The following is a 26,736-nucleotide window of genomic DNA, read 5'->3' on the forward strand; positions in this document are numbered from 1 at the left end:
ATACAAATATTTATGCTACTATTTTACTATTACTATTTTACTATTTTCTATTTACTAGATTTCTCCCCCCGAAAGAGTATCAAAATATTTACTAAGCTCCGCTTGTTTATCGAACGATTAAGCTCATGCTGTGATTAGGCATGCAAATATATTATAAATTTGGCATAGCGGCCACCATAAGATATGGTTGCTTTCTTCGGATCTTTCTAAAGTTGGATAACATAATGTTTTGTTGTGTGGGATTCGAAAATGTTGCGCAATCCGGCAAGGTGAAACATTTGTCCCTCTTAAAATCGAAGCCATTTGACAGAAGCATTAATCAAATCGGTGTGATCTCAGAATGCCGCGATAAAGTGAAAACTCGGAGGAATTTGACACCCATTAAAACGGTTTGGCTTCGGTTTTCGGGGGCTCTTGCTTTTGCTTTCATTGAGCGTTAATTGAATGTTAAGCTCTGAGCCGAGGTTAATGGTTGCGTATTGGATGCGTTTGCCAGCATCCATAATTGCATTTTAATGCTATTTATATCGCGCTAAAAGGTATACAAACGTGTGTTTTCGGTGAGGGAGATCATTAGGCAACTTTAGTGAGCCGCTGGCTTACTTAATGACCCGCGGCCGAAAGACCTTTTCAGCCTTTCAGCCGCTAAACTGTGAAAGAGAAATGCACGGGCGAAAGAAAGAGATGCGGAGAAAGCATCGCAGCAAGTGGCGTCAGTGGTAGTAAAGTAGCAACATCGACAGGCCAAAATCAAACCAACTGCAACAATTCGCCAACATCCAAGCAAGCCACAGCAACAATAACCATGAGAACAGGTGAACTACTGTGTTTTTGAGTATGTAAATCTGCTCGGCAATAACTTTCGATAGCTGTACTGGTACTGGTGCTGGCACTGCAGTGCCGAAAAGCTTGCCTTTGCCGCTTGCTGATTAAGTTGCTGTCCGAGATCTTTTCAAGCTGTTTGATTTGCATTTAAATAATCATGTACGTTTTATAGATTACATCTATGTCTGCAGGGAAATTTACGAGTTTTCACTATTCGAACATATAAAGTAAACTTCGTTGAAAAAAGTTTTTAATTAATTTGCCTTTGGGAAATTTTGTATTTAAAAATAATGAAGAAATACTTAGCAATTAAGTTGTTTTCTTATGATTACAAAAGAAATATAAAATATCTTTTTTTTACACAAACAATTGATCAAACAGTTGATCTTTGAGGTTTAATTCTAGAAAATAACAATTTAATACTTATTTCAGCTAATATTTAATTATTTTTTTTGAATGGCTCCAAAAATACCTATTTAAAAACATTTTGAAAGTAAAAACACAGTCAAAACACTTCTTTTATATGGAAATTTATTTTAAGACCTATAATTATTTTTCTTTTCCAGAAACATTATTTATTTTGTTATATATACTTCTTATTGATATTTCTTTTAAATTTCCTCCTCATTAATACATTTTACTTGGCGCCCCTAATTTCTACATGTAACTTACACTATTCTTTATTTTACATAAGTGCGACCGTGTCAAGTTCTTTGACGAACTTCACAGCACTGACCGCAACAGCTGATGGCTCCCGCGACTTTCAACACTCTTTGCGCCAAAAGTCGAACTGTTTATGATTGTGTGCGTGTTCAACTCGGGAATGTTTTTGGTTGTTTCTTATTATTAATAAAAAACGGTGTGACCCAGAAATATGAGCGAATCGGTTGCAGAAACTGCTGCTGCAGCGGAAAATGAAGAGCAGGCCGACGACTCAATGGAAAAGCTGGTGCTCGACGAGGAAGAAGAAAAGAATGTGTCCGCCGAAGATTTGTTGGGTGGCAAGAGTTTGATAATGTCGGACGACAGCGAAAATGAAGATATATCCGAGCTAAGACCTCGGAAAATCTTTCCCAAGGCCAGGCGCCAGAGAATGGTGGACTCAGATCAGGAGAAGGAGCACATTTCACCCAAAAACAAAGGGCAACGGCTGCTGGACAGCGATGAAGAGGAGGAGCAGGTGGCCCCCAGGCCAAAAAAGAAGGTCGCCACCATCATCGACTCTGAAAGTGAGGAGGAGGAACAGGTGGACAAGGAGGAGAAGCCTGGCCAAAAGAAACATGCCCAGAAAAACAGGAAAAAGGCATCCCACGAGGAAAACGATTTGGAGGATCCGGATAATGAAGATCAGGAGCAGGAAAAAGTCACCAAAACAGACAAGAAAAAGAAGATGACTAAGAATAAGAAACAGACGCAAGCTGACCATGTGGAGGACAATCTGGAGAAACCCATAAAAAAAGAAAAGACCAAGAAGCTGGTTAGAAATAAGAAGGAGGAACCCCAAGAGGACCAAGGAGAGGATCAGGATCCAGAAAAACCTATTGAGACAGCAAAGCCAAAGAAGTTGGCCAACAATAAGAAAAAACAAACGGACATCAACGAGATAAATGAAAAGGGTGAGGAGAAAAAGAAGCCTCCTCAAAAGCAAAAGGCAACTAAGAATAGAAAAGGAACAATAAAAGACAAAGAAGAGGACTCACAAATGGACATAGATGAACCCTTTAAAATAGAACAAGAAGGAAAGACAGAGCTGAAGAAACCTGCCAAGAAACAAAAGCCTAAAAAGTTGCCCATTAAAAATAAACAAAAGGAGCCAGAGGAGGAGAATGATTCGGATGACGAGCCTATGGTGTTGAAAGATAATCCAGGTGTCCTGGATATTGTGCTTGATAATCTCATAACCCCAGAGCAACTAAAGCAGAACCAGGAGAATCTGGAGCAAAAGAAGGAGAAACCTTCCACGAAAGTAAAGTCCAAAAAGGTGTCCAAGAAAAATAAAGAAAAAATAGAAAGCGACGAGAAGTCAGAGGTTAATGAAGTTATTGAAAAGCAGGATCAGGACCCAAAAAGCGGTAGTAAAAATGTTCTACAGGTGGATAGCGATGAGGATATGCAGAAACCTCCTAAAAACATTAAGAAAAAGAAACAACGAATGGACAGTAATAGCGAAGATGAGAATCAGATTCAAAATCAAGATCAAATCGAAGAGGAAGCCGGTCCTGTCAAAAACAAACTCAAAGGCTTAGTGGATTCCGAATTCGAGCCGGAGGAATCCGCTGCTGAAACCAGTTCCGCCAAGAACAAACTAAAAGGTTTAGTGGACTCCGAATCCGAACCAGAGCTGAGCAATCCAGAGGAATCTGCTGGAGAACAGGAAGCACCAAATGAGGCGGCGAAAGGAAAACCCAAGAAGCCCAAAGTAGTGCGGGTTAGTTTGATTTATTTAAATCTAAAAACATGCCAGTTATTTGTATAAACATTTTCCCAGGAATCTGCTAAGAAGGCACTGGAGGGAATGCAGGCCATCCAGAGCGAACAGCAGCGACTGCATCGCGAAGCGCACATCAATGTGCCCTACCATCAGCCGAAGCCCAGGACACTGAAGGAGTTCCTCAGCCGGCGCACCATCAATGCTCCATTGGCCACGGCTCAGGCTGGCGGAAGTCCCATGCCCAGCAGGCAGCCCAGAAAGTCAGTGGGACTTCGTATGACCAGTGAGGAATTGGAGGCATATGCGTAAGCTAAGTAAAATATCTGGAAAGCTCTGTTTTAATTCCTTAACTTTTAGAAAACTCATGGAGGAACGTGCCAAAGAAGCCACCGAGTTCTTTAAATCCGAGTCCGAGCCGGAAGAGGAGAATGAATCCTACAACGAAGAGCCTATGGAGTTGAAAGATAATTCAGGTATCTTGGATGAGGTGCTAGACAATCCCAAAACACCGGAACAACCCAAGGAGCAGACAGAAGAGCTGGCCAGCAAAGAAACACAGGAAGATCTTTTCATGGAGAAAGCAATAAAGGAAGATCCTATCACAGAAGAAGAACCCATTGCATCCACTTCCTCTGCAGCTTCTCTGAGATTTACAGATAATTTGGAAATTCAACCCGAAAGTGCGGTGAAATCTCCCAGCAAAGTGTGTCTAATCACAGAGGTAGTGGAACTGCCCAGATTGGACTTGAGCACCATTAACATAACACCGCCCTCCAAGCCAGCCACGCCCAAGATCAGCGATGCAATTCGACGACTGAAGATCGAGAAGAGCTTGGATGTAAGTCCATCGCTCAAGGGCGATGCCAATATGGTCATTGACCTGGAAACAGGCGATATGTTTGCCAAGAAACCCACAGGACTGGATGATTTGCTCCAGCGCCTGATGAAGACGAGGGAAGCCAAGAAGCACAAGACCACAGAAACCGTCAAGTAAGTTATCTTATTAGACAATGAAACCATGTAGCTAACTTCAATACAATTTCAGCATTTTAAGCACTGAGCATGGCAAGCTGGAGATGTCCAAGGTCAACATTCACCTGCACGAGGAAGAGATTGCTAAGGAACCAAAACCTGGAGCGGGTTACATTAAAATGCAGGAGCAGCTAAAGTCACTGATAACCAAGAAGCGCATGGAAGATCTACGCAAGAAGCAAGCTGAAGAGCAGGAGAGGATGGCTGAAGACGAGGAGGAGGAGGGCATGGAAGTGGATGAGGAGTATGAGCCAGAAGAAAAACCTGGCTATACTGAGGTCACCATAAACGAAGATGAGGAGATTATAGAGGAAGGCACTGCAGAAGAGGATGAGGTGGCAGAAGAAATAAGAAGCGATGCAGATGAGGATGCAGAGGTTGACCTAGTTGAAGATCTGGAAATAAAAGAAAACAGCAGTGAGAGTGAACAGGAAAGCGAATCCGAAGCAGAGCCTGAAACTCAAGGGAGGAAAAAGAATAGAATCATTAGAGCCTTCGAGGACGACAACTCTGATGAAGATGATCTCGACCTGCTGCAAACCCCCAAGCCAAGTAATGTGGCTCCCATAACGGCCACTCAATTGCAATTGTCAGCCCACAAACTTTTCGATGCCGAGACCCGGCGAACGGCCAGTGACGAGGAGAACGAGCTGCTTGATCTATGCTCCGGCCAGTTCCCGCAATCCCAGATGGTTTCCTCCGCCGCACCCTCTGTAGACACGGCTGTAATCAGTCAGATTCCCATGACACAGTTTGGAACTACCAGCCAGGCACCTGATGAACTTGAGGGACTTTGTTCCGGCACCTTTGCCACTCAGCTTCCATCGCAAGTAGCCACCCAAAAGCCTGAGGCTCCGGAAGAATCCCAAGAGCCGCCTGTAGTGGCCAACAGAATTGTTTCCAGCGATGAAGAGGTCAAGGAAGTTGATCCAGATGCCGACAAGCTGCGCAACAAGAAGCTAACCAAGAAGAGGCCCAAGAAAAAAGCCAAACTTGGCTTTTCGGATGACGAAGAAAGCGATGGTGATGTCGAGGAATTCGAGGAGGACGAGAGCAACGTCGAACCAGTAGAGGAAGTTCCTGAAACCTTTGTGGACTACGATTCCGAGGAGAATGAAATTGTTGTGGAGATGACCACGAAAGATCGCAAACTACGAGCCGCCAACTTTGTGGACAAAGAGGCTGAGCTATCAGAGTCCGATTGGGGTTCGGCCGACGAGGACGAGAAGAACATGGATGAATATGACATAGAGCTGGGCGATGAGGATCAGTTTGATCGGGACAAGTTGCGTCACGAACTGGGACAAATTCATGCGTAAGTAAACATCGCTTTATTACCACTTTGAGTACCCAAATTTAATATAATTTCTTTCCTTACAGTCGCAAAATGATGGATCAGGATATTCGGGAGGTGCGCAAGATCAAGGAAATGCTCTTCGAAGAGGAAGAGGAGGGGGCAAGTCGCCAACGCCAGTTCCGCTGGAAGAACGCTGAGAGTGGCTTCAGCCTAGATGATCATCGTCCAGAGAATGGCGAAGGAAACGAGGGCAGTGGCGATGAGGAGAACGAGCATCTGTGGCGAAAGATTCGATATGAACGAGAGCAGCTACTCTTAGAAAAGGGCCTAAAACCGGTGGGAGTTCTCCTAAACTCTCTATAATTTTTTGTCTTAACAATTATGATATTTTAGGAGGCAGCTTCTCCACTGTCCGCAACCGTGATAAACACCAGTAACTCTGGAAATTCCATTCGCCGACTCAACATCATCTCATCCAAAAAGTCAACGGTGGAGATAAAGAAGAGCTCACCATTCCTGATCTCAAAAACAGTAGCTGGAAAGCAGCAAAAAAGCGCTGTGCGTGGCTCTTTTCTGGTTCGAGACCAGCAGACGCTCACCAAATTGGCCGGCCTGACCAAGGGATCCTCCGGCGATGTGGACGGATCGGAGAGCACTATTTCTGTAAAGACTGCAAAGGCCAAGAACTTTGTCTTCGCCACTTTAACGGAGGAGGAACATGAGGTATGTTTCTTCTCAGATCTATTTCGTAAACCCCTTTCTAAAATTTAAAACTTATATAACTTGTAGAGTCGGAAAAGAAAAGCCGCCGATATTCTTAACAGCAGCACTGAAACGGGCGTTAATTTCATGAAGAAACCACGACTAGAGCCTCGTAGAGAAAAGTGCCTTATAGATCAGCTTCTTTAGGCTAATAACTTTTAATTCTAGACACATCTTAGTTGTACATTTTTCTATAGTTTCCAATAAGTTAGGCAATAAGAGTAAAGAAACAATAAATTTAATTTGTATATGTAAATTTTGGAAACTATTTCTGGGGTATCCCTATTATTTTAATTTTTTGATTACACTTATTACCCAAATGTTTTGAAACTTGGAATGTAAAAATATACCATTTAAATAGATATAAGCATATATATAAAAACCACTTTTATTATTTCAAAACTGAGACCTCTACCAGTCATTTTACTTTGTTTTCAGTTTTTAAGCAAACGTTGGGAAACTTGGTATGTAGAAATTTATAACTTAAATATATATATATATAATTTAAAAAATAAATATATAGTTTAACTTTAAGTTATAAAACTGGTTTTTCAAAGCTGAATAACGGTATGTTGGCATAATAAAAATTGGTATTTTAGTATATTTCTCCAGTTAGATGGTTTATTTGGCTACCTTTAACAACGGTCATACTGTTTGTGAATGAAATTGTATATGGAAAAGGTGAATATGTGAATCATTTATTAAATCGTGATCCAGGAGGCACAACAAAGGGTTCAACGCTGACGCCCACATAGCCACCACCATCGCCTCCTCCTCCGCCGATTAAAATTAATCTAATCTCGACGAAGCAGCGACTGCGCTGCCGCAACTAAATTTTTAACTACCGGCGGGTCGACGACGTCTCAATCAGTAAACACTCGCCCGAAGACGCCGCCGGACGTCCCAATCCAGAGATCCCACCCAGCAGTCCGCCGAACAAACACCCAGAATGGTGGCCCCCTCGAAACTCAGCCAGGTGCTGAGCTACCAGAACTTCGTTCATGCCGTCTCCGGAGCCGCGGTGAGTGCTCAAATATTTACCCGGCTAAAGGTCAAGATGGTAAACAGTTGCTAATTTGCATTTGGACATCTCTCTACAGGGTGGCTGCATCGCCATGAGCACCTTCTATCCACTGGACACTGTGCGTTCCCGCCTGCAACGTAAGTTTCCCCTTGCGATTGTTGGTCAGTCTGTAACTAATCTTTAATCGAACCAAGATAAGCGGGCCACGCTTAGATAATACATATATATATATATATGTGTACCTGCAGGCGAGTTCAAACTCCAGCGATTTAAACTTTCTATTGATATGTTAAAGAGCCCCCGTCTAATCAATTGCCCGCGCTAATCCAAATTTGGGTTCTGTTTATATATGGCACTCGATAGGATCTAGTTTCTGGACTCAGACAAGATTGCATAAATATATATTTATTTAAAAAGAGCATTTTTTAAATGTATGCAAAGGGCTTCAAAGAGCCTATAGATGTTTGTTAAAGGAATTTTATTTGTTTTGTTGTGTTGTTTTTTTTTTTTGATAACCTACAATCTGACTTCATTTTGCTTTTATATTACAAAATTCACTTAATATTTAATATTATTATATATATTTTAATAATTTACAATTGCAACACTTATTTTAAAGCGAGAGTTCACTTTTAAGAGTTTCCAATTTATTTCTACTAAAGGTATACGCTTCTAACTTATAGTATACAAAAATGCATAAAATTTGCAATTGTCTATAGCTCTTGGACTTTGACTAATAAAAAAGAAATATATACAGTTAACAATGCTTAAAAATAAACTTGTATGTCCCTATAAAAAATTAATACAGAAATTTGCTCCTAAAAATTTGTTTAAAAGTATTTAAAAAAATTAAAAAATTTGATAGTTTTTTAAAATAGTAATTGAAAATTTGTAGTTATTCTTATTTTATATTCTATTTGTTTCTTCTCCTAGTTGTGTAAAATACTTATTAAAAATGCTACCTTATTTGAGTAAAAAGTAAACACTCATAAAATGCAGCTTTTAATGCTGTTTTGTATGACGATTGCACTTCAAGTCAAATGGAATATTCTGTTACTTATTAGTCAATATTGACTGTACATGCACATATACATGTATGTCTGAAACGCATCAAAACAAAAATTAGATAATTATCATAATAGGGTTCAAGGTTGGGTTGATATGACTGATTCCGGAATATGCGTGACAAACTAAATTAGCGCTTTAACAGAAATCACCTGAAAATAAAACAATTGTATTTTATTTGCAGTGGAGGAGACTGGTGAGGTGCGGAGTACCAAGCAGGTGATCAAGGAGATTGTGCTGGGCGAGGGATTCCAGTCGTTGTACCGGGGACTTGGTCCTGTTCTCCAGAGCCTGTGCATTTCGAACTTTGTCTACTTCTACACATTCCACGCCCTCAAGGCGGTGGCTTCGGGTGGATCCCCCAAGCAGCACAGTGCCCTCAAGGATCTGTTCCTGGGCAGCATAGCGGGCATCATCAATGTGCTGACCACCACACCATTCTGGGTGGTCAACACCCGGTTGCGTATGCGCAATGTGGCTGGCACATCGGACGAGGTGAACAAGCACTACAAGAACTTGCTGGAGGGTCTCAAGTATGTGGCCCAGAAGGAGGGCATCGCTGGCCTGTGGTCCGGCACGATTCCCTCGCTGATGCTGGTCTCCAATCCCGCCCTGCAGTTCATGATGTACGAGATGCTGAAGCGGAACATAATGCGCTTCACCGGCGGCGAGATGGGCAGCCTGAGTTTCTTCTTCATTGGTGCCATTGCCAAGGCCTTCGCCACGGTGCTCACCTATCCGCTGCAGTTGGTCCAGACCAAGCAGCGCCATCGCAGCAAGGAGTCGGACTCGAAGCCCTCCACTTCGGCGGGATCTCAGCCGCGGACGGAGAGCACGCTGGAGCTGATGGTCAGCATACTGCAGCACCAGGGCATCCGTGGTCTGTTCCGCGGCCTGGAGGCCAAGATCCTGCAGACCGTGCTCACCGCCGCCCTGATGTTCATGGCCTACGAGAAGATAGCCAGCACCGTGGTCATGCTGCTCAAGCGCAACTAAAAAACCGAGGCTCTAGTCTACACCTAGTCTTACTCAACTAACTACCCATAGGCTAAGCTATCACACAAAAACAGACACAATCTGACTTAGGATATGGCCAGCAGAACAGACTCTACTCCAAAGTTTAGCCGCTAAGCGTCAATGGATTAAAGAAACGATTTAAATTTTTAAAGAAAGAGAATAATAACTGGAGCGTTTTTATTCATTAAGTCTGCACAGCAGAGTGTTTAGCTATAACTAGTTGTGGTCCTCTAACCATTGCCTCCTTTGGGCTGGGAGTCCTCTCTTAAGGCTTCTTAGTTTCCTCATTGGTTTGTTCTAAAGATTACTTGGTCTCGTCCTCTTTATCGGATTGTGACTTTCCATCTTCCTGGGCTAACTCCTCCTTCCCTTCCTCCGACTTGGCATCCCCTGCAGCCTCCTCCAAAGACTTCTCCGACTTGGAATCTCCCTCACCGCTGGATTTCTTCTCGCTGGGATTGGCCAGCTCCGCCAGATTGAACTTCTTGCACTCCAGATAGTTGTCAATCACACTGAGCAGGCACCAGCCCCTCATCACCTCCACTATGATGGATTTCTTGGCCTCCTTGAGGCTCACCGTGTTGCCCACATTCTTAGAGTTGACCAGTTCGGCCAGCTGGGTGATGATCTGATCGCGTTTGATCTGCTGATTGTAGCGATGGTTGAAGATGATGCCATAGCTGGTGGGCTCCTTGAGGAAGTGCTTGTCGAAGAGCACGCCGGCTGCAGCGATGATGTCGGGCATATTGGCACGGCACACGGTTTCGATGGGCACCAGGCGTAGGACGAATCGGGACATGGACTTGCCGGTGGTGGCTATGTCGTTGACGATGTGCTTCCCCAGGGCCACGGGATCCTCCAGATGGGTGCGAATGAAGACGCAATTGGTGGTGTTGGTGTCCACATTCTGGAAGCGCACATTGCGCTGGACTAGCTTCTCGCGCAATTTGGCAGTGGCTGCCTCCAGATCGTCATCATCGTCGCTGATGGTGGCTCCCGCTGGCCTTCCAGCATCCTCTCCTGCTTCCCCACCGGCTGCTCCCTCCTCATCCTTCTTCTTCCTTTCCGGCTCATTCTCCGGGTTGGCGGGGCCGTAAAGCAAGTCTGCATAGTGGTTCAACAGATTGTAGCATTCGCGAACGCATGCCTTCTCATTGATGTTGCACGTGGCAAAGAATCCGCGCTGGCCAGGCTGCAGCACCTGCCTCTTGGTGTGGAAGTACTTCTTCTTGTTGTTCTTGAAGTTGGGATTTTTAACCATTTTCGATTTTTTAGCAGAAGGTTCCATAAAATTGAAATATTTATTACCGGCTTTCAGAATGAGACAGACTGTATACGCAGAGTCCAAATAATACCTCAACTGTTGAGCAATGCACTAAAATTGCCAGCACATCACGGATAAAATATGGTAACTCCAAATTTAAAAAAAAATTGAACATTTTAGAAAATATATATGTTTTACTTATTATGGTTTCACAATACTAAGTGTATGGCGAATAACAAAATAATTACTTAGTGTTGTAAATTAATGTTACTTCTCCATGTTTTGCCCAAAACTTTTTTTCTTAAGCTTCATAATGCCAATTTCCAGGTTCTGTAAACCATTTATAAATAAGTGTTTTAAAATTTGTATTTTCCCAGGGAATATTATTTCTGTAAAAAAACTTCGACTTATATTTCGAAAACGACACTTTTTAAGTGCATTAAAATTTCCATACGAATTTGAATATTTAACCATCTTTAAAAAACAACCCATACCCAAATTGATAGTCAGCTAGTTTTCATTTAATTTTAGTTACTTTTATTATGCCGACAATTCTCACATACATTTGCCGTAGTCTGTCACTTAAGTTCAATTACTCTCAATCCATTTGATGTCGTAAACATATTAGCGTTAATACGTATGTGCCTGTTTTGGGTTCGAATTTAAAATTAGATAAATTTAAGAATTTTGGAATTATTTATTTTCAGCGTTCGCACTAAGATTAGTTCATCGTTCATCATTCGCTCACTCACATCGATTGCAATAAACATAAGAAGAACAGAATTCATCAGTTGTATCAGTGGTTGGTTTTTGCACACTTAAATGCTAAAGCATGGTAGCATATTATATGCGAAATGAAAGTACAAAATACAGATGGAAAAGGCTGCTGAATAGCTAACTAAGGACCTATCTCGCTCCGCCTGGACTTCATCCGCAGACTTATGTTTCAGGTTTTTGATTTTTGTGGTTTACCAATATACAGCGGTATATCCTATTAAAATATAAATAAATGTATTGCAAAGTGGCGTCGGACATAACAAATGCAGCGCCGCCCGGCTTTGCTCTGACTTAAGCCTTAAATGTTGTGAACTTAAACGTCTAGAGGGTCCTTCCTAAAACAAAACTAATAGATGCACTGTCCGCATGAAATCGCTTCTCGTAAACATAGTGTGTGTGTGAAAATGTACAAGGCAAAGAGCAATACAAAATATTATATCAAATTAAAATTAGAGTGTGTGTGTGTGTGTAAAGTAAAATGTACAATTGTTGCTATTTATATAAAACAAGCTAGCGCGTTCTTTGCTTCCGCAGTTGCCTATGCCGCATGTCATGCAGGATTGCCATAACTTTTGCCCACATATCCTTGAGTTTCGGGTGTGTGTGTTTGAGTGTCTATATATGATCGATGTCCTTTCTTTCTTGATCTTTGCATATTTACCAAAGTTTTAGTGCTTAATTTTTTTTTAAGGAAATCGCACTCTGCCGCTTTTCCAATTGGTCAGCGGGAAAAGCGGCAGGTGCTGCTAAGGCTCCAAAGCCGAGAACCGAGTAAAAGTGGGTGTTATCAACACATTTGCCAAATGAATTGCATCTGGAAACGTGTTCACAAGATCACTTTTAATGTCCAACGGCAATGTTTTTAGTTTCTTAGTTTTCTTTTCATGCTCTCACGTATTCAAGTGCCATATAAATCTGGTTTCATATATGTATATAAATAGGTGTTATCATGATTGATTGTTGTGGTGGAGAGGGAAAAGTTGCATTGCGTTGCGTTGCGGTGCTTACAATTAGGTGAGGTCTGCTCGTAGGTGCATATGACTATAGTATTTACTATATAGTATGATATAGCTTGCACTACCATAAGATCAATGACGTTTTGTTTAAAATCAGTACGTAAATATACAAAGCATACGAAGGGTAAATGAATCGAACTTAGCTTAGGTCAAAATGTACAGTGTTGTTGTGTGATAGTGATAGTTAGGTGTCTGATTTTTCTCTCTGTGTATGTGTGAGTGTGTGTGTGTGTTATGGCTGTCCAATAGAACGCAAAGTTATGACAAAAGTACATAAAGTCAATCATACGATCATACGCAAGAGTTGCTGAGTAGGTAACATTTAAAACCGCCCGGCTGATTGCCCGCCCCGAAAATCAACTTAAACTTGAATCTTAAGCGTAGAGCGTGCACTCGATGTAACTCGTGGGCACGAAGCCCTCGTCCCAGCCATTGGAGTTGTTCGCCCGCCGCACCCGCGTCCATCCATCGCCCTGGTCAATCTCGATCACTTGCAGCTCCTCGCCCTCGTTCATGGGTATGCTGCCCTCGCTGGAGGCTATTAAAGGGATAATAGTCATAATTATAGTCATAAGTTATTTCATAAGTTGATAGTGATACACTTACCTTCGAAAGGATACAGGGCTTTACAGGTGCCCAGTGGGTTTAGGGTCTCCACTTCCGTTTCATAGTAGGTATCCTCGCCAATCGCATTCTCGTTGGCACTGCCCTGGCCCGATCCTGGCAAGGATGTGTGCGATGTGCCCAGGCCGCTCTCGGGACTTGCCGAACTGCTGGATTTCACCATGGAAAAGGCAAAATGAAACGAAATATTTGAAGAAGTTGCAATTTTCACATTATTAAGTGTCATCATGTAGGGTGTAAGGCAATAAAGAATAAATTTGTAGCTACAAATTAAAAGTTAAAGCTAATTTGTTTAATAAATTTTGTATCTTTGGCATATTGTGGACTTTCTGGGCTGTTATTTCTTTATAGACTTTGTGAATGAGTAACGACGAACCAACACCAAAGAAAATGCCACACACCATATAAAGTAGTGCAGTGATAGTATGATCGAATTAAATAATACAGATTAGATATGCGATGCCAAAACATAATGCTACGATAATGTATGTACGAGTAGTGTATGTGGGTGAGGGATATATTCATATATATATATATAAACATTGAACGTAGACTTATGAGTGTACCCGTTATTGTTATTATTATGCCCATTTTGTATTTGCGCCACATTATCCTCAGAATCTGACCTGCTTAAGCTGCCAGCATCATCGGGCTGGTCATCGCCATCGTCATGATGGTCATCGGCACTGCCATTGGAATGTCTAAAAGGGAAAACTCCAACATTAAGGGATCTTCTTTAAAGAATAGTAAGACTGCAAACTAACCTAGAGGTTCGGTGACCGTTTTGCAATTGATTTCGATTGGCCTGCGGACTGCTGGTGGCCACCGGCACTTGGCTGGCCTTCTCCAGGAAGCCCTGGTACTTCTTCAGATCCACCTTCAGCTTCTCCAGCTTGTGCTCCGACTCGTTCAGTTGTCCCTCGACGGTCATGGGATTGCCCAGCGAGGAGTTCGCCTCATAGACGATCTTCATCTTCATCAGGCCATCCCGGGCATTTGTTTCCTGGGCGATCTTCTGCTGCAGTTCGGCGATCTTCGCCTGCAGCTTCTTTCTCCGCTGGTTCGGTGGCAGATCGCTAAAGTCCTCCTTTTGTCCATCGGCAGTCAGGGAATTCTGTGGTATGATTACTATGATTAGTTTGGAACACTACAAATATCTTAAATGACTTCTTAAGAGGCGAATGCAATGAAATACATTACAAATCAGGACTAAAAAGGATAAGACATCCACAAGACACAACAAAAGTGGCACGCAGTGATTCGAATCAGTACAAACAACAGAAGAGTCACAAAGAAACATCAACAAACAAAACAATAAATGCAAATATTTTGATAATCCAATGACCCGCTTTCGACATCAATCAAATCAAACCAACAGGCTATTAAAAGGTACCATAAAAAAAGTATTAAAGTAATGGAACGAAATGGCTTTCAATCATGCAAAGGGATTTTCAAAAGCTAATGAAACAATAAAAAAAATAAAAAAAAATGTGTGAGTGTGCTGCTGTGGCTTTCAGCTAGTTTATTTACTGGTTAATTTAAATATTTGAGGATAATTGGTGATGTTATTTTTAGAACTTGACCATGTTAAATGAAGCCAAGAATATGCCGATCGTTTTGCGTTCAGGCGTTTAAAGTGAAAGTGGCTCAGACTATTAATTATTATTAATGAAATGCTAGTGATGGTTAGATTTGTATTTAGCTGATTGTGATTAGTAGAGATAGCGAGATAGTGGTGTTATTAAGATTAATCGTAAGGGACTAGTTAAGGCTAGGCTTAGTTAAGGTTAGAGTTAGTTATTTAGTTAGTTGGGAGAGAGCTGAAAGAATTATCATACCTTCATGGTGATACAGGCTTCAATTATCTGCCGTTGCTATTGGCAACGAATTGATTTAGTAATTTATATTGTAGGTTTGCATTTTTTTTTTGGAAATTGTATCACATGTTTGTCAGTGGTTTTTGTGTTGTGTTCGTGTGATTATAAGCATTTTAATCATTTCAAAATCGAATGGCAGCAACAAATATGTGTACAAAAATAGAAATCAAGAGTTAATCAATTAATATTTGTGAATTATAGAAGAAGCTTGGATTTGGGATAAGTTTGCAGTGGGTCAAGGTTAACTCAAAGCACAAAAGTATTAGTAAATGAGACACAAAACATGGCAATTCATAAGCAATCCGAGGGGGTGAGGCGATGTATGTATATATGGAAATGCCGATCAATTATGCATGGAGAGGACACGAATCGAGGACATTGGACACTTGGTACTTACGGCAAGAGGCAGAACCATGTCCAAGTGAAATAAAGATATGGTAATCGAGATTCGATCAAATTAATATATATAGAAATAGAACGGAAAAGAGAGAAGACTGGATGAGTAAACCATAAGGAGAGACACGAACCGAAACCAAGACCTACGACTTATGTGGTATTATTTAGAACATCGAACTTAACAACTAATCAAGAAGCGTCTCAACTGAAAAGAGGCTCTGGTGCATACACAGTGGAACGGACAAGTGAGAAAGTTAACTGAAAACTCTGGAAAGTAGGGTCATCCACGCGGAGTTGGCCACGAACTTGCTCACCTTGTTGCTGCCGAATATGTTGAAGATGCCCACGCGTTTCTTCAGCTTGTTGGCACTCATCGTGCCCCGCATGGTCAGGTGGTTCGATGTCGAGTTGCTGTAGTGCGAATCCTGCACGGAATCCGGATCGCACTTGGAGAGGTCCTCGAAAGGTATGTCTCTTGGTGGCGTGAAACCAGATTGGTATCTGCAATAGCAACTCAGGTAAGTTAATAGCTCATGGCTCATAAAACTTGCATATAACAAAAGCCAACCTTTCTATGACTTTGAAGGTATCCTCCTTCTCGTTGATGGACTCGCCGGCCTTCACAATGCCCTCCATGCAGCGGGCAATGATGGGCGCCACCGAGGACTCCACATCCGCTGCACCCACAATGAACTCCCGGAATCCCCGGGTGCGCTTCTCGTCCAGCTCCTGCAGCCGATTGAGCACTGCCGGCAGCAACATGCTGTAGTGCTGCTGCTGCAGATTGTTCGTCTTCTGCAGCTGATTGGCGTACTCGTTCTTCGCATCGTCCGACTGCTGGATCTTCGAAGTCATCACGTTCTTGTAGCGCTCCACCTCGGCCCGGCTGAGATTGAGGTCCATGTCCGCCCGCTTGTAGCTGTCCACCGCCTTCTCCGAGTCGCGGTACGCCTTCTCGTAGTTCCGCTTGGCCCGGTCCAGCGAGGAGAGCTGTGTGGTGAGGTTCTGCTGCAGGGAGGCACCATCGCTAAGGCATTTCTGTGGGCATTTATATATATTTATTAGTTATAGTTAAGCTTACTTTAAGCTGAATCACCCACCTTGCGTTCTTCGCGCAGTGTCTTGGACAGGAGCGTCACTCCCGCGATGATCTGCAGCTGCAGGGATTCGGACACCACCTCGCGCTGACCCGCCAGATCGCCCACCTCCTTGAGCAGATTGCGGAACGCCTGCATCGATGTGAATCTGCAATGTAATGGGAGCATGTGAATCAGTTCGACCTACGCCAATTTGCGCCTGAGGAGCAGTAAGACTTTTAATGCACAGAGAAAAATAAAAACCTGGTCACCTGGCTTTCAACAATAATGCAGAGCTTTAATAGGCACTAACTTTTACAATGCGTTTAAGAAAGTATTTTTATGAGCATTTAATTTAACGTTTTTTTAATAGTCGTTACTTCTTTTTAATTTTACTAATTGTTAATTTAACGAGCATTTTTTTTAATTTGCAATTAAAATTCTTCTAAATACATTTTATACAAAAATGTTTAAATCAAACTAACAGTCAAGCTAAAATATAATGTATATACTTATTTTTAAAACGTAGTAAATCAAAGAAATTATACTAATTTAAATAATAAATTTCAAGATTTGCTTTTATTTTCATCCATTGCTGATTCTAGCTATTTTTAATAATTTGAGATTAATAATTTAGATATTTAAATTATAAATCATATAAAGGGATATTTTTCCAATATTAATCACTTTGTGATGACCATATAAATTCTTTTTTTTTCTCTGTGCAGACCTATAGCTTATGCTTATGAACTCAAGCCCGTAGCCGAGGGCTAGATTTATAGAGCTCTCGGATTGACAGAGTTGGACACGCGCTGTGGAACGCCCACGCGGATCCGGACTCCCTGCGTCCGTCCGTCCGTTGGTCCGTCCGTTTATCAACGCCGTCTGTCAGAATGGCCACTTTATATGGCCGGAGGAACGAGGAGGGCATAAATTTATGGATTTTACAACTGAATATGGCAAAGCGCTTGGCGTTTCATTACCAAGTCTTCCACTTGGCTTTCGTCATGGCTGTAGCTTCATTGTCATGTTACACACATGCCACAATTCACACAGCCAAAGCCACAGATCTATTTGCGGGTCATGATGTCAGTCAGTTGGCCAGATTTGCATGTCGTGTAATTAAAAACTGAGATTCCCGGACCGCACACACACTAAACTACTTGAGTCTCAGTCCAGCTCCAGCTACAGCTCCAAGTGGATTTTTTTTTTAGCGCAAATTGAATGGCACACAGCACGCACAATTAGAGCGAGAGTCATATGAGATTATCCCAGCCCAATCCACTTAGCACATTGCCGACAAATATGGCAAACAAAGTGCAACAAATTACGGATAATTTTCCAAAACATTTAACAAACGAAAAAGGCAAAAGGTAAATTGTATATTGTATATTGTTTTCGCTTCTGATCGCGTTTTTTGGTTAATGCTTACTCATTGTCTTCCTCCTCCTTCTTTTTGGGCTGGTAGTTTTTCACTAGGCGCCTGCAAGAGAAACAAAAAAAACGAAAGGTAAAATCAAAATCATGGCATTAGTGAAACTTTGTATATGCATAGAAAGAAATAATAATAATAATAATAATAATAGTGGCAGCAGCAGTAGCAACAGCAGCAGCAGAAGCAGCATTTGCATTAACACGAGACTTTTCATTTTGCGATTGCCAAGGCGGAGCACGCAAAAGATTTCACTGCGCCGCGCATTTTAATACAGTTTTTCCTTATAGTTTTCATGTGGCGGCTTTGTGGTCTAGTTGCTACTGCTACTGGGTCTCATCCAGACTCCAGCTCAGAGTACAAATACACTTGGAAAACCAAAAGGATATATTTATAAAATGCAAGGTGGTTTTTCATGGGATTGATATTTAAAAATCCCATTATTTGATTAATTATTACAAATTAGAAATCCTATTTTTCTAGTTGGCATTAAAAGTTTATGAAAATATAATTATTAGGACTTAGTGTTTGGGGTATACTTTGATTTACCTTATATTTATAGTGAATTCTCAAAAAATTTGAATATTTTTTTCAAATGTTTAACGAAAAATTGCTGTGTCAGGCATTTGTGATAATGACAATTAATGATACTTAAGATTTCATACATATTATATTATTTTATTAAATTATTAAACCCTTAGAAAAATTAAAAAGTGAGAGATAACAAGAAATTGTTTTAAAATTATACTTTTTTCAAAATACCATATATTGCTTAACTTTCAGAAAATAGTTTTTATTCAATATTTCAAATGGCATTGTAAAGGTATTGTTATTCAATTTTAATGTTTTTGTTTTAAGAGAGCTATATTTCGTAAAAACCATTTCCAACTAGACCTAAGTAGGAGTGTACAAGCCGCAAACAACGTTAGACGCGTAATGATAAAGTCATTAAAACAAGTCAAGACGGTAGCTCCCAGCCGTATCAGGGGCCACAGTTCAGTCCCACCATCCGGATGGATAGCTGGATAGCTAGCTAGCTGGCTAGCAGAAGAAACTGAATCTGTGGCTAAAACTGAAGCTGAAGTTGAAGTCGAAGCGGAGTCATCAAGCAAATCTCCGACTCATTGTGGGAACTTGGCGGCAGTGGGAAACCAGCGATGCCCCCTCTTGAAATAAACACCTTGGCGGTAGTTGAGGGGGCAGGCAACATAATCTTCGCTTAAATTAAACAATTATGACGGACTGACAGCCAACAACGACCCACGCTGCCACGTTGGGCAATCGTCTGGGTAACCGAAGCCGAAGCCTAATCCCATTAGGTCCCCCACATGTCCAGTTTTTTTTTCTGGGGAAAGGGGAGCTGTGGAGTGGAACCACCAGTCGCGTGTCAATTGCGTGGGGCAGGTCGTTGCTTACTCGGGTGTCACTCAATTTAGTGCAATTTACAGGGGTGCAGCTTGCAGTTCTCCAAATTCCCCGGGATCCATAAACCTATCAGCCGTAATTGAAATGCGCCACAAGTACAAAAGTATAAATGCACACAATTAACTATTTACAATTATTGTTTATGGCGCGTTGTTCTGTGGCCGTCGAAGGTTGCAGAAAACAAAATGTGCGAGACAAAGACTTGAATTAAATACGTTTTAAGCCTACACGATTTTTGGTTTTACATTTTTTATGTTTTAGCCTGGAAAGGAGCCTGCTGGACAGCTGGGCAATCACTTCCACAAGTGGACGACCTTGTGCTTATTTCTTGGTAGCTGATTTTTTGTTGTTGTTGTTTTTATTTTGATGGTTTTACATTAGCGAGAACATTATTCGGCTGCCAAAAGCCAAAAGCCAAAAGACATGCCACAAATGGGTGAGGCCAGATGCAGCTTGTAAAAAGTGCTTGATACAAAATATTTATATTTAATTGGCTATTTGTTAAGGCCAAATTTGGTGGCGCTTTGCAATACCTTACAAGAATGTGAAAACTATGAAGCAAAAATGTCTGAAATTAATATTAGATACACAAGGCAACTTTAGAGATTAAACTCAATTACTGTCATATTTTATTAACAGTTTTAAAAAGCCTCATTCGTTGTTTTTACAAGTCATGGTTTATATAAATGAGTACCTTATATATATTTGAAATTAAGCTTAAATTATTATAATCCTCTTTAATGTGGACAGCCATAAAAAGGAAACTTTATATGTTAAGGCCAGTCAAAATTTTTCATAAATCCTAAAAATAATTCATAAGTATTATTCAAATTAAATAGATGTATGGAAGTCTACGTATAAATCATTTTTTATTTTAATATTTATTGGCTGCCGGCTTAACACGTAATTTATATTCGACACTTGCTTGATATTGAGAACTCACCTTAATTTGCCGGCATATTCCGTTTCTATGGCCACTCGATCGCGTAAGAAGTTGGCATACTTGTCCAGAGCATCGATGCCTCTGTTTGTGTGTATCGCCAGATTCTCGTTTTGATCCTGAAAACATAGAAAATGGACATATGGAATCTATTAGAAAAAACCCGAATAAAAACCACTTAATGCCATTTTGACATTGAGCCAAGGCAAATGCGTAAATCGCGATAAATAAAGAAAAAAAGGAACGAGGACAGAGCAAAAATAATACGAAATTAATCTAATTTTTTAATTAGCTCGATATACGAATGATACTGCGTAGCAAATGGAATTCACTTATACTCAAGCACTGTGGATATGGATCTATCTTATACAATATACAATGGCACAATGGATCGATTCATAGAGCTTTCAAATCTTCAAAACTGCACCATTAACTCATTAGCCTTAAATTGGAGGGGACTGAATTTTAATCGCTACTAGTTGACAATTAAGTGTGATTAATTTATGGCATGGGTGTTTGCAAAGATATGTATCATTAGTAGCTAACCGCTGACACAAATATGGGCAGTCACTTCCTCCTCGTCGAGCGTTATGACATAATATCCACCTATCGCTGGGGCTATTTTCTTTCTTTTTCTCTTTTTTCACTGGCTGCCTTTGTGGGCAATTTGCAACACTTTTCAATATACTATTTGTCAATAGCAACCTAACAACAATCAAAACAAACTGCGCTCCACTTTTGATTTTATTTTCGCACGCTGGCAAAAAACTAAAAAACAAACCAACAACCAGCCTAGACACTTCAAAAGACGCTGCCGTTTTGGCCGACTTAGCTGCCAATCACGCCCCCAAACGCAATCATCGGTGGCAAGCAGATTTGAATTTAAAGTAAAGTCAGCTGAAGAAACCTCTAAAAAGCGCTTAAATGGCACACAGACAAGACGCGTAGCCAATTTGCATTTGAAGTTCAGGCAGAGAGTCAAGAAATTAACATCAATTACATAATGAAACCCAGTTCCGATCATGGCCCAAACAAACCATTCCGAATTGTTGGTAAATTGTCGAAAATTTACGCTGCCTGGGTTTTTTATTTTGGTGTCTTCTTTGCGGTCTTGCCAAATTTTGTAATTTTGTCTCAATGTGATTATAATAATTTCAGTTGTTAACAGTGAAACTTGGCAACGTTTTGGCGTTCAATTTTCCCTTGCTCATTTATAAACGTGCCCGCCATTAATTAAAACAATTGTCAATTACGGCTGCTTTCAATACACCATTATCGAGTGCGTTTGTAGAATTTGTTTGATTTGGGCTGTTTTTATTGGCTTTTATTTCACGTTGACGCGCCTTGCGTCACAGTGAAACTTTCACCCGCTTCAAGGTGCGGCACATCTTGGCACAGCACACTCAATGAAAAGCATTTTTCGCGTGGAAAAATGGAAAAAGTGTCAGCCGACAAGGCACAAATGTCATGCGAGGAGCTGCAGTAATTGAGTTGCAACCACTGCCGAAGGCGTTGGCCACACGATGTGGGTGGAAGCCACCAGGACTCGACTCCACTCGACTCGACTCGAGCTTCAAACTGGGCGTATAAACTACGGGCATCTGTCACTTGTGCCCCTGGGAAGTGGCCTGTTTATATAATCGAATATGCCTGTCAGGCACAGAGAAAAATATTTAAGTCGATGGCAAGTTGATTTCTCAAGATAAAAGCATTGTAATATCAAAATTTGTAGTACAGATTCTCTATATAAATAATATCTTAGCCATTGATTATGTTTAGATTACGTATTTACTCTGCTTAGAAATAAATAAATAATAAATACATTTCAGAAACCACCGCCAAATTATTTAAGATTGTTTCATAAATTAATAATGATTATAATACTGTTTAGATTTACTTGGTTAATAAAAAAAAATTTAAATTTAATAAATTTAAATTTCTTGGGTTTTATTAATAAAAATCAGTATAATAAAATATTTTTTGGTGTTTAGATTTTTTGAATAAATGTGCCAAGGTTATTAATACTTCAAAATAAAAACAAAAGCTTTAATTTCTTAGTTTGCCTAGTTTATAATTAAAAAAAGGTAAACAAAACATTTGAGAAACCAAATTTAAGATCATATATTTTCGGTGTAGATATTTTCCTGCAGCGCCTTTCCATAAACTGACTACTTCGCTCTACTGAAAATCAAATCAAATTAATTTACTTTTCACAGTAACAGTGCGGTGGTGCGCTTACGCAATGTTCCCGCCCCCCGCCGGCGGGAAATTGTTTTTCCAATTGATCTGCTTCGACTGCTCCACCTATATACATATACATATGTATCTACCTAGCCACGGGTGTATGCGTGCCAGTTTTTCCATCTTGTCTTATTAAATGGAATGGCAAATTGCCTGCCGTTTGCTAAAAGGCAGGAAAGTTGCCATTAGTGCCGTTGATTTATATAAATGTTTAATGATAGAGCAGAGCAGCTCAGTCAAATGCATTGATTGAGCTAAGTTTATGCTGTCGCCAAGATTATGAGGTGAGAAAGGAATGTCTGGGTGTCTGGGATCTGAGCGGTCGATCGATCGATCGATCATTGATTGATTAGAGGTAGGAATGTGGGAAGAAGCACTTATGTTGGCTGATATTTTTCAGTGAATTTCTATGGATGCCGAGAGGCCGAACATGATCGCTGACGCTCATCCAACGGGTCGCTCTGACATTGATAGACGACGACTCTCGAGGTCGACGTTTTGCCAATCGGATCGCATTGTTGACCTTGACCGGATCGCGATGCCAAGATCGCGGAGGCAGCCGCAGTCTGCGCATATAAGGAGTGGAATGAAATGGAATCAAGGGTCTTTCAAATTGGCTCCGAGGTGGAGCACACATGTGTTTTGGTGCCAGCTGCCAGCTAGCTGCCACACATATCTCTCTTTTGCGCCCCGCGGGTTAATGACATCCAATCGCATCCCAAGACACTGGCATTTAAATAATATTTATTTATTTAAGCACCCAAAGCCGGAAGATTAATGTCGCCGCAACCAAAAAAAGCTGGCTAGCTAACAAGCCAAGCTGGCCAATAAATCATGGCGAAAGTTTTACATGGGGGCATCATCGAATGTCACAGAGTTTATTAGCAGAAGGCCCCAATCCCGAGACGCACCAATCCCGATTCCCAGCCGCCAGTTGATGACTTTCACTTGACACAAGTTGGTTCATCACCGTCATCATCTCGGGGCTCGTCAAAAACAATCAACAAAGTGTAGCAATCAGAATGGGCGAGCGAACAGTATAACTCTTACAATGTCCAACCCCAGCAAAACAATGACAATAAAAAGCAATAAAGAAATTAACAAATTGCTGGCAAGGGGCAGAGAGCGGGAAATAAACAAAATACATTGAAAAGTGTTAAATTCGATTGAAGATTGTCATCGATTGTTTGGATGGTTTTTTTTTCTTTTTTTCCCTTCATTTTTCAAAGGGTAAGTGTGAGCAATCAATGTCGAGTGGAGTGTGTGGAATGTGCGTTGGGGCATCCGATATAAGGGCATTCCATTAACCAGGCCCCACTGACACCGCTCAGTGGGTCAAGATTGAAGGCTGATCCGACTGATTAAACGCATTTTGTCGCTTTTTATTTTTATTTGTTCGCCACATTGCATTGTTCTGTGTTCTGAGTTCTGTGTTCCATCAATTTAATCGTGGTTTCGATTCGTTCCGATTCGTGTTTCAGGGCTCGTGACATTCGATCAAAAAGGAAAGGCGGAAAAAAGTGGAACGAGGACGAGCTTCGATGTGGTAAATAATGATGATAATCGAGAAAAGAATTATTTTATTTATTATATTGTTTGGTGTTGCAAGAATTTTGATGGTATTCTTTAGATATTTACAATATTTGTCAACATAATAATCACTTAAATTGGGTGTAAAAGAAGTAATAAAGAATAATAAAATCAACAACTAATACTGTTGGTAGAGGGAGGCTTTATAGTTTTCATCTCCTAAATTTGGTTTAATTTTCAATAATAACAATATAACAATAAATCAAGTTATTATTAGTAGCCCCACAATTCAAGAATTCTCATCACAACCCAGTAATCAGTTTGTTTTCCTGTTGCTGCAATATTATCTCATAGAAAGTACTTACTACATTTCAACCGCCAAACCAGTTAACTGTAGAACTGTTACTGATAGCTACAATTCGGTGAGTAATTTATGATTGTTGCATTAGATAATGACAATACCCCACAGCGTTCACCCCTCGCCGATCTAGTTAAACCATGGTAACCGCTTTAATCAGGGAGCAGAAACCAGACGGTTGCACAAGAGTTGGTAACACAACGGTAAAGGGAAATCTGCATGGCCTATAGACCCCAAGCGCCCTGTCAATTGCCTTTATGTAACTACCAATGACTGCCAAATGCAACTGCAACGATCATTGCAACTACAACTGCAACTGCAACACACACAAGAGGGTGTCAATTGAAGCAGAAAGCGTTGACGGCGTCTGTCTGGCATTTGTCGATCTCGCTCTTAAACTACTATATATATATATATACGTATCTTTACCGATCGGTTAATACCTGGTGGTACAATATGGTTCCTGTTTGCATTACAATTGCAGGAGTGCACTCGACCAGAAACGTTGGCTTCCTTTTGCCTCGGCTTTGGCTTTTGTTTTTGTTTTGCTTTGGTTTGGTTTGGTTTGGTCTGCCAGCGATTAGGAGAGAGACCCAGTTTGGACGACCGACTAACCGAGCTGGCAATGCCAACGGCTAAAACTAAATAAAACGGGGTAACAGGTGCACCACCACTGTGGGTTGGTCGGCTTTTGGCTTTGGGTTGCGCTAGCAACGATTTTGTTACCACCGCCGGTTTGTTTTGTTTTTTAGCTGCGGTTTTGGAAGCCATAGACAGCGGCTCAAGCAGAATGGGGTGGCTTAGACAACGAATCTAACCAGAGTTAGTTGCTGCACTACACTTGGCAACAGAATTGGTTGGAAAGGTTGATTTTAAAGGAACATAAAATCACAAGGCTTAGAGTAAATAACTTAGGCAAGGATTATTCATTAACACTATGTATGTTTTAGATGCTCTTAATGTAAATTTGTTCTAATTCCTTCTTTCTATCTTTACAAAAATGTCAATTGAATCTTATGTTATACTATGTAATATATTATTTTATATGAATTATTATTTTCTTATTTATCACTCCTTTTTCTTAATTTAATTTTCCAGGAATAAAGTATAAATCTTATAATTCATTAAGATTATGTTTGGTTTATGCAAGTAGCTTTTTATGTTAAACAGAGCAGAAGAGATTATAAAGTAAACCAACTTCAGATTAACGCATTACATTTGTTTTGTATTGAAATGAAGAACATTTTCAGAAGTTATTAATGTATTTTCTGGCAGTGCATCAATGATGAATTCTTGGAGAAGAACACAACCGAACGAACAACGGATTCAGCTCATGGGCAGCCCGCTCAATGGAAGTTCCGCAGCACGCGTTTTTATCTGCAACGGACGTGGCACGCAAACAACAGCAACAGCAACTGAAGCAGCAGCAACAGCAACACATTCATGGCAGCTGATAAGCAGGGGAAGTAATAATATACACAAACATATAGGGACAAGTCGGTGGGGGTATACATCATATCGATAGTGAAGTTGACCGCCCGGCATGACGATGAATTGTTTTTGCTGTTGCTGTTGCTGCTGCACCCAGTCGACATTTAGTGGATGACTATGACTATGACTATGACTGTGAAGTCCGATGATGAGTGTTCCCTTGGCCGACGCAAATTGACATTGCCCCCAGTGAGTGCAACATGCAACCGATGGCGGTATGTCTATATGTCCATATGTCCAATGGCTTCCGCCACGCCCCTTCTTGCCGCCTACTCGGTGATGTTTTTTCAGTTTAGCATGACAACGTTTGGGCGGCGCCTTTGTTTGTCGTGACGCCTAATGAAAATGATGTTTATGTGAAAGCTTTACAGCCACTTTTTTTTTTATCAGTTTTTCCATTAAGCCAGGTCAGTGCGATGACCCCGCCAAATCAGTCGGCTTTTTATTAGTAAAAAGTTTAAAACCCCAAATTAAAGTCAAAGCGTGTGAACTATTTTTAAGTTGATTTTTAAAAATACAAAATATCAGCCTTTTTGCTTTAAGTGTCTTATCTTAAATCGGTTATTAGGTGGTCTACTAAAAAAATACCCACATGAATAACAACTTCAAAAGCAATTTAGCAGCGGTTTTCCGCAGAAATTTCCCTAACAATTGCCAAAGACAATGAGTGGGAGAAAAACGAAACTAAAGAAGCAACTCCTGACCCGTTTTCTTGCCATTTTCCATTTCCATTTCTATTTATAAGCGGCTTGGCTTTCCTTCTTCTTCTTTTTTTCTGCTCATTTTCAGTTAATTTGCTGTAACGATTTTCCGCCTCAATGCTGCTGCTCCGTGGA

At 40.8% G+C, this 26,736-nt stretch overlaps 4 protein-coding genes across 13 annotated transcripts in view; 2 read left to right on the top strand and 2 right to left on the bottom strand.

Annotated features, from left to right (window-relative positions):
* Positions 1-1,615: 1,615 nt before the first annotated feature.
* On the top strand, positions 1,616-6,603 carry LOC108146492 (claspin). Its single transcript, XM_017272524.2, has 7 exons — positions 1,616-3,253; positions 3,314-3,561; positions 3,614-4,246; positions 4,302-5,603; positions 5,669-5,921; positions 5,979-6,308; positions 6,375-6,603. Exons 1-7 carry the CDS (start codon positions 1,700-1,702, stop codon positions 6,492-6,494), a joined length of 4,440 nt encoding a protein of 1,479 aa, XP_017128013.1. The 5' UTR covers positions 1,616-1,699; the 3' UTR covers positions 6,495-6,603.
* A 389-nt stretch (positions 6,604-6,992) lies between these two features.
* On the top strand, positions 6,993-9,619 carry LOC108146406 (peroxisomal membrane protein PMP34). The gene is made up of 3 exons (XM_017272407.2): positions 6,993-7,368; positions 7,448-7,508; positions 8,621-9,619. Exons 1-3 carry the CDS (start codon positions 7,297-7,299, stop codon positions 9,430-9,432), a joined length of 945 nt encoding a protein of 314 aa, XP_017127896.1. The 5' UTR covers positions 6,993-7,296; the 3' UTR covers positions 9,433-9,619.
* On the bottom strand, positions 9,597-10,799 carry LOC108146405 (THUMP domain-containing protein 1 homolog). The gene has a single exon (XM_017272406.2). It carries the CDS (start codon positions 10,739-10,741, stop codon positions 9,758-9,760), a length of 984 nt encoding a protein of 327 aa, XP_017127895.1. The 5' UTR covers positions 10,742-10,799; the 3' UTR covers positions 9,597-9,757.
* Positions 10,800-11,394: 595 nt separating this feature from the next.
* The window catches only part of LOC108146007 (formin-binding protein 1-like), a 35,019-nt gene continuing 19,677 nt past the window's right edge, over positions 11,395-26,736 (bottom strand). The window contains exons 3-12 of one of the 10 annotated variants that reach the window (XM_017271768.2): positions 20,284-20,399; positions 17,916-17,966; positions 16,508-16,652; positions 15,976-16,445; positions 15,722-15,908; positions 14,973-15,008; positions 13,899-14,248; positions 13,761-13,835; positions 13,117-13,280; positions 11,395-13,048 (exon numbers count right to left, since the gene is read on the bottom strand). In XM_017271768.2, coding sequence (XP_017127257.1) covers positions 12,885-13,048; positions 13,117-13,280; positions 13,761-13,835; positions 13,899-14,248; positions 14,973-15,008; positions 15,722-15,908; positions 15,976-16,445; positions 16,508-16,652; positions 17,916-17,966; positions 20,284-20,399 — 1,758 coding nt within the window. In that variant the 3' untranslated portion in view covers positions 11,395-12,884. Of the gene's footprint in view, positions 13,049-13,116; positions 13,284-13,700; positions 13,836-13,898; positions 14,249-14,972; positions 15,009-15,721; positions 15,909-15,975; positions 16,446-16,507; positions 16,653-17,915; positions 17,967-20,283; positions 20,400-26,736 lie in introns of all 10 variants that reach the window. The other 9 variants (XM_017271767.2, XM_017271764.1, XM_017271763.1 and 6 more) reach the window with 9 other exon arrangements.

Source organism: Drosophila elegans, unplaced genomic scaffold (assembly GCF_018152505.1).
Source record: "Drosophila elegans isolate 14027-0461.03 unplaced genomic scaffold, ASM1815250v1 contig_208, whole genome shotgun sequence".
NCBI lineage: Eukaryota > Metazoa > Arthropoda > Insecta > Diptera > Drosophilidae > Drosophila > Drosophila elegans.

Excerpts from the sequence above, each read along its gene's own strand:
- LOC108146492 (XM_017272524.2), top strand. The coding sequence starts at position 1,700 with ATGAGCGAATCGGTTGCAGAAACTGCTGCTGCAGCGGAAAATGAAGAG. Across the intron at positions 3,254-3,313 it reads AGAAGCCCAAAGTAGTGCGG|GAATCTGCTAAGAAGGCACT; the intron begins GTTAGTTTGATT and ends ACATTTTCCCAG. Across the intron at positions 4,247-4,301 it reads AAGACCACAGAAACCGTCAA|CATTTTAAGCACTGAGCATG; the intron begins GTAAGTTATCTT and ends ATACAATTTCAG.
- LOC108146406 (XM_017272407.2), top strand. The coding sequence starts at position 7,297 with ATGGTGGCCCCCTCGAAACTCAGCCAGGTGCTGAGCTACCAGAACTTC. Across the intron at positions 7,369-7,447 it reads ATGCCGTCTCCGGAGCCGCG|GGTGGCTGCATCGCCATGAG; the intron begins GTGAGTGCTCAA and ends ATCTCTCTACAG. Across the intron at positions 7,509-8,620 it reads TGTGCGTTCCCGCCTGCAAC|TGGAGGAGACTGGTGAGGTG; the intron begins GTAAGTTTCCCC and ends TTTTATTTGCAG.
- LOC108146405 (XM_017272406.2), bottom strand. The coding sequence starts at position 10,741 with ATGGAACCTTCTGCTAAAAAATCGAAAATGGTTAAAAATCCCAACTTC.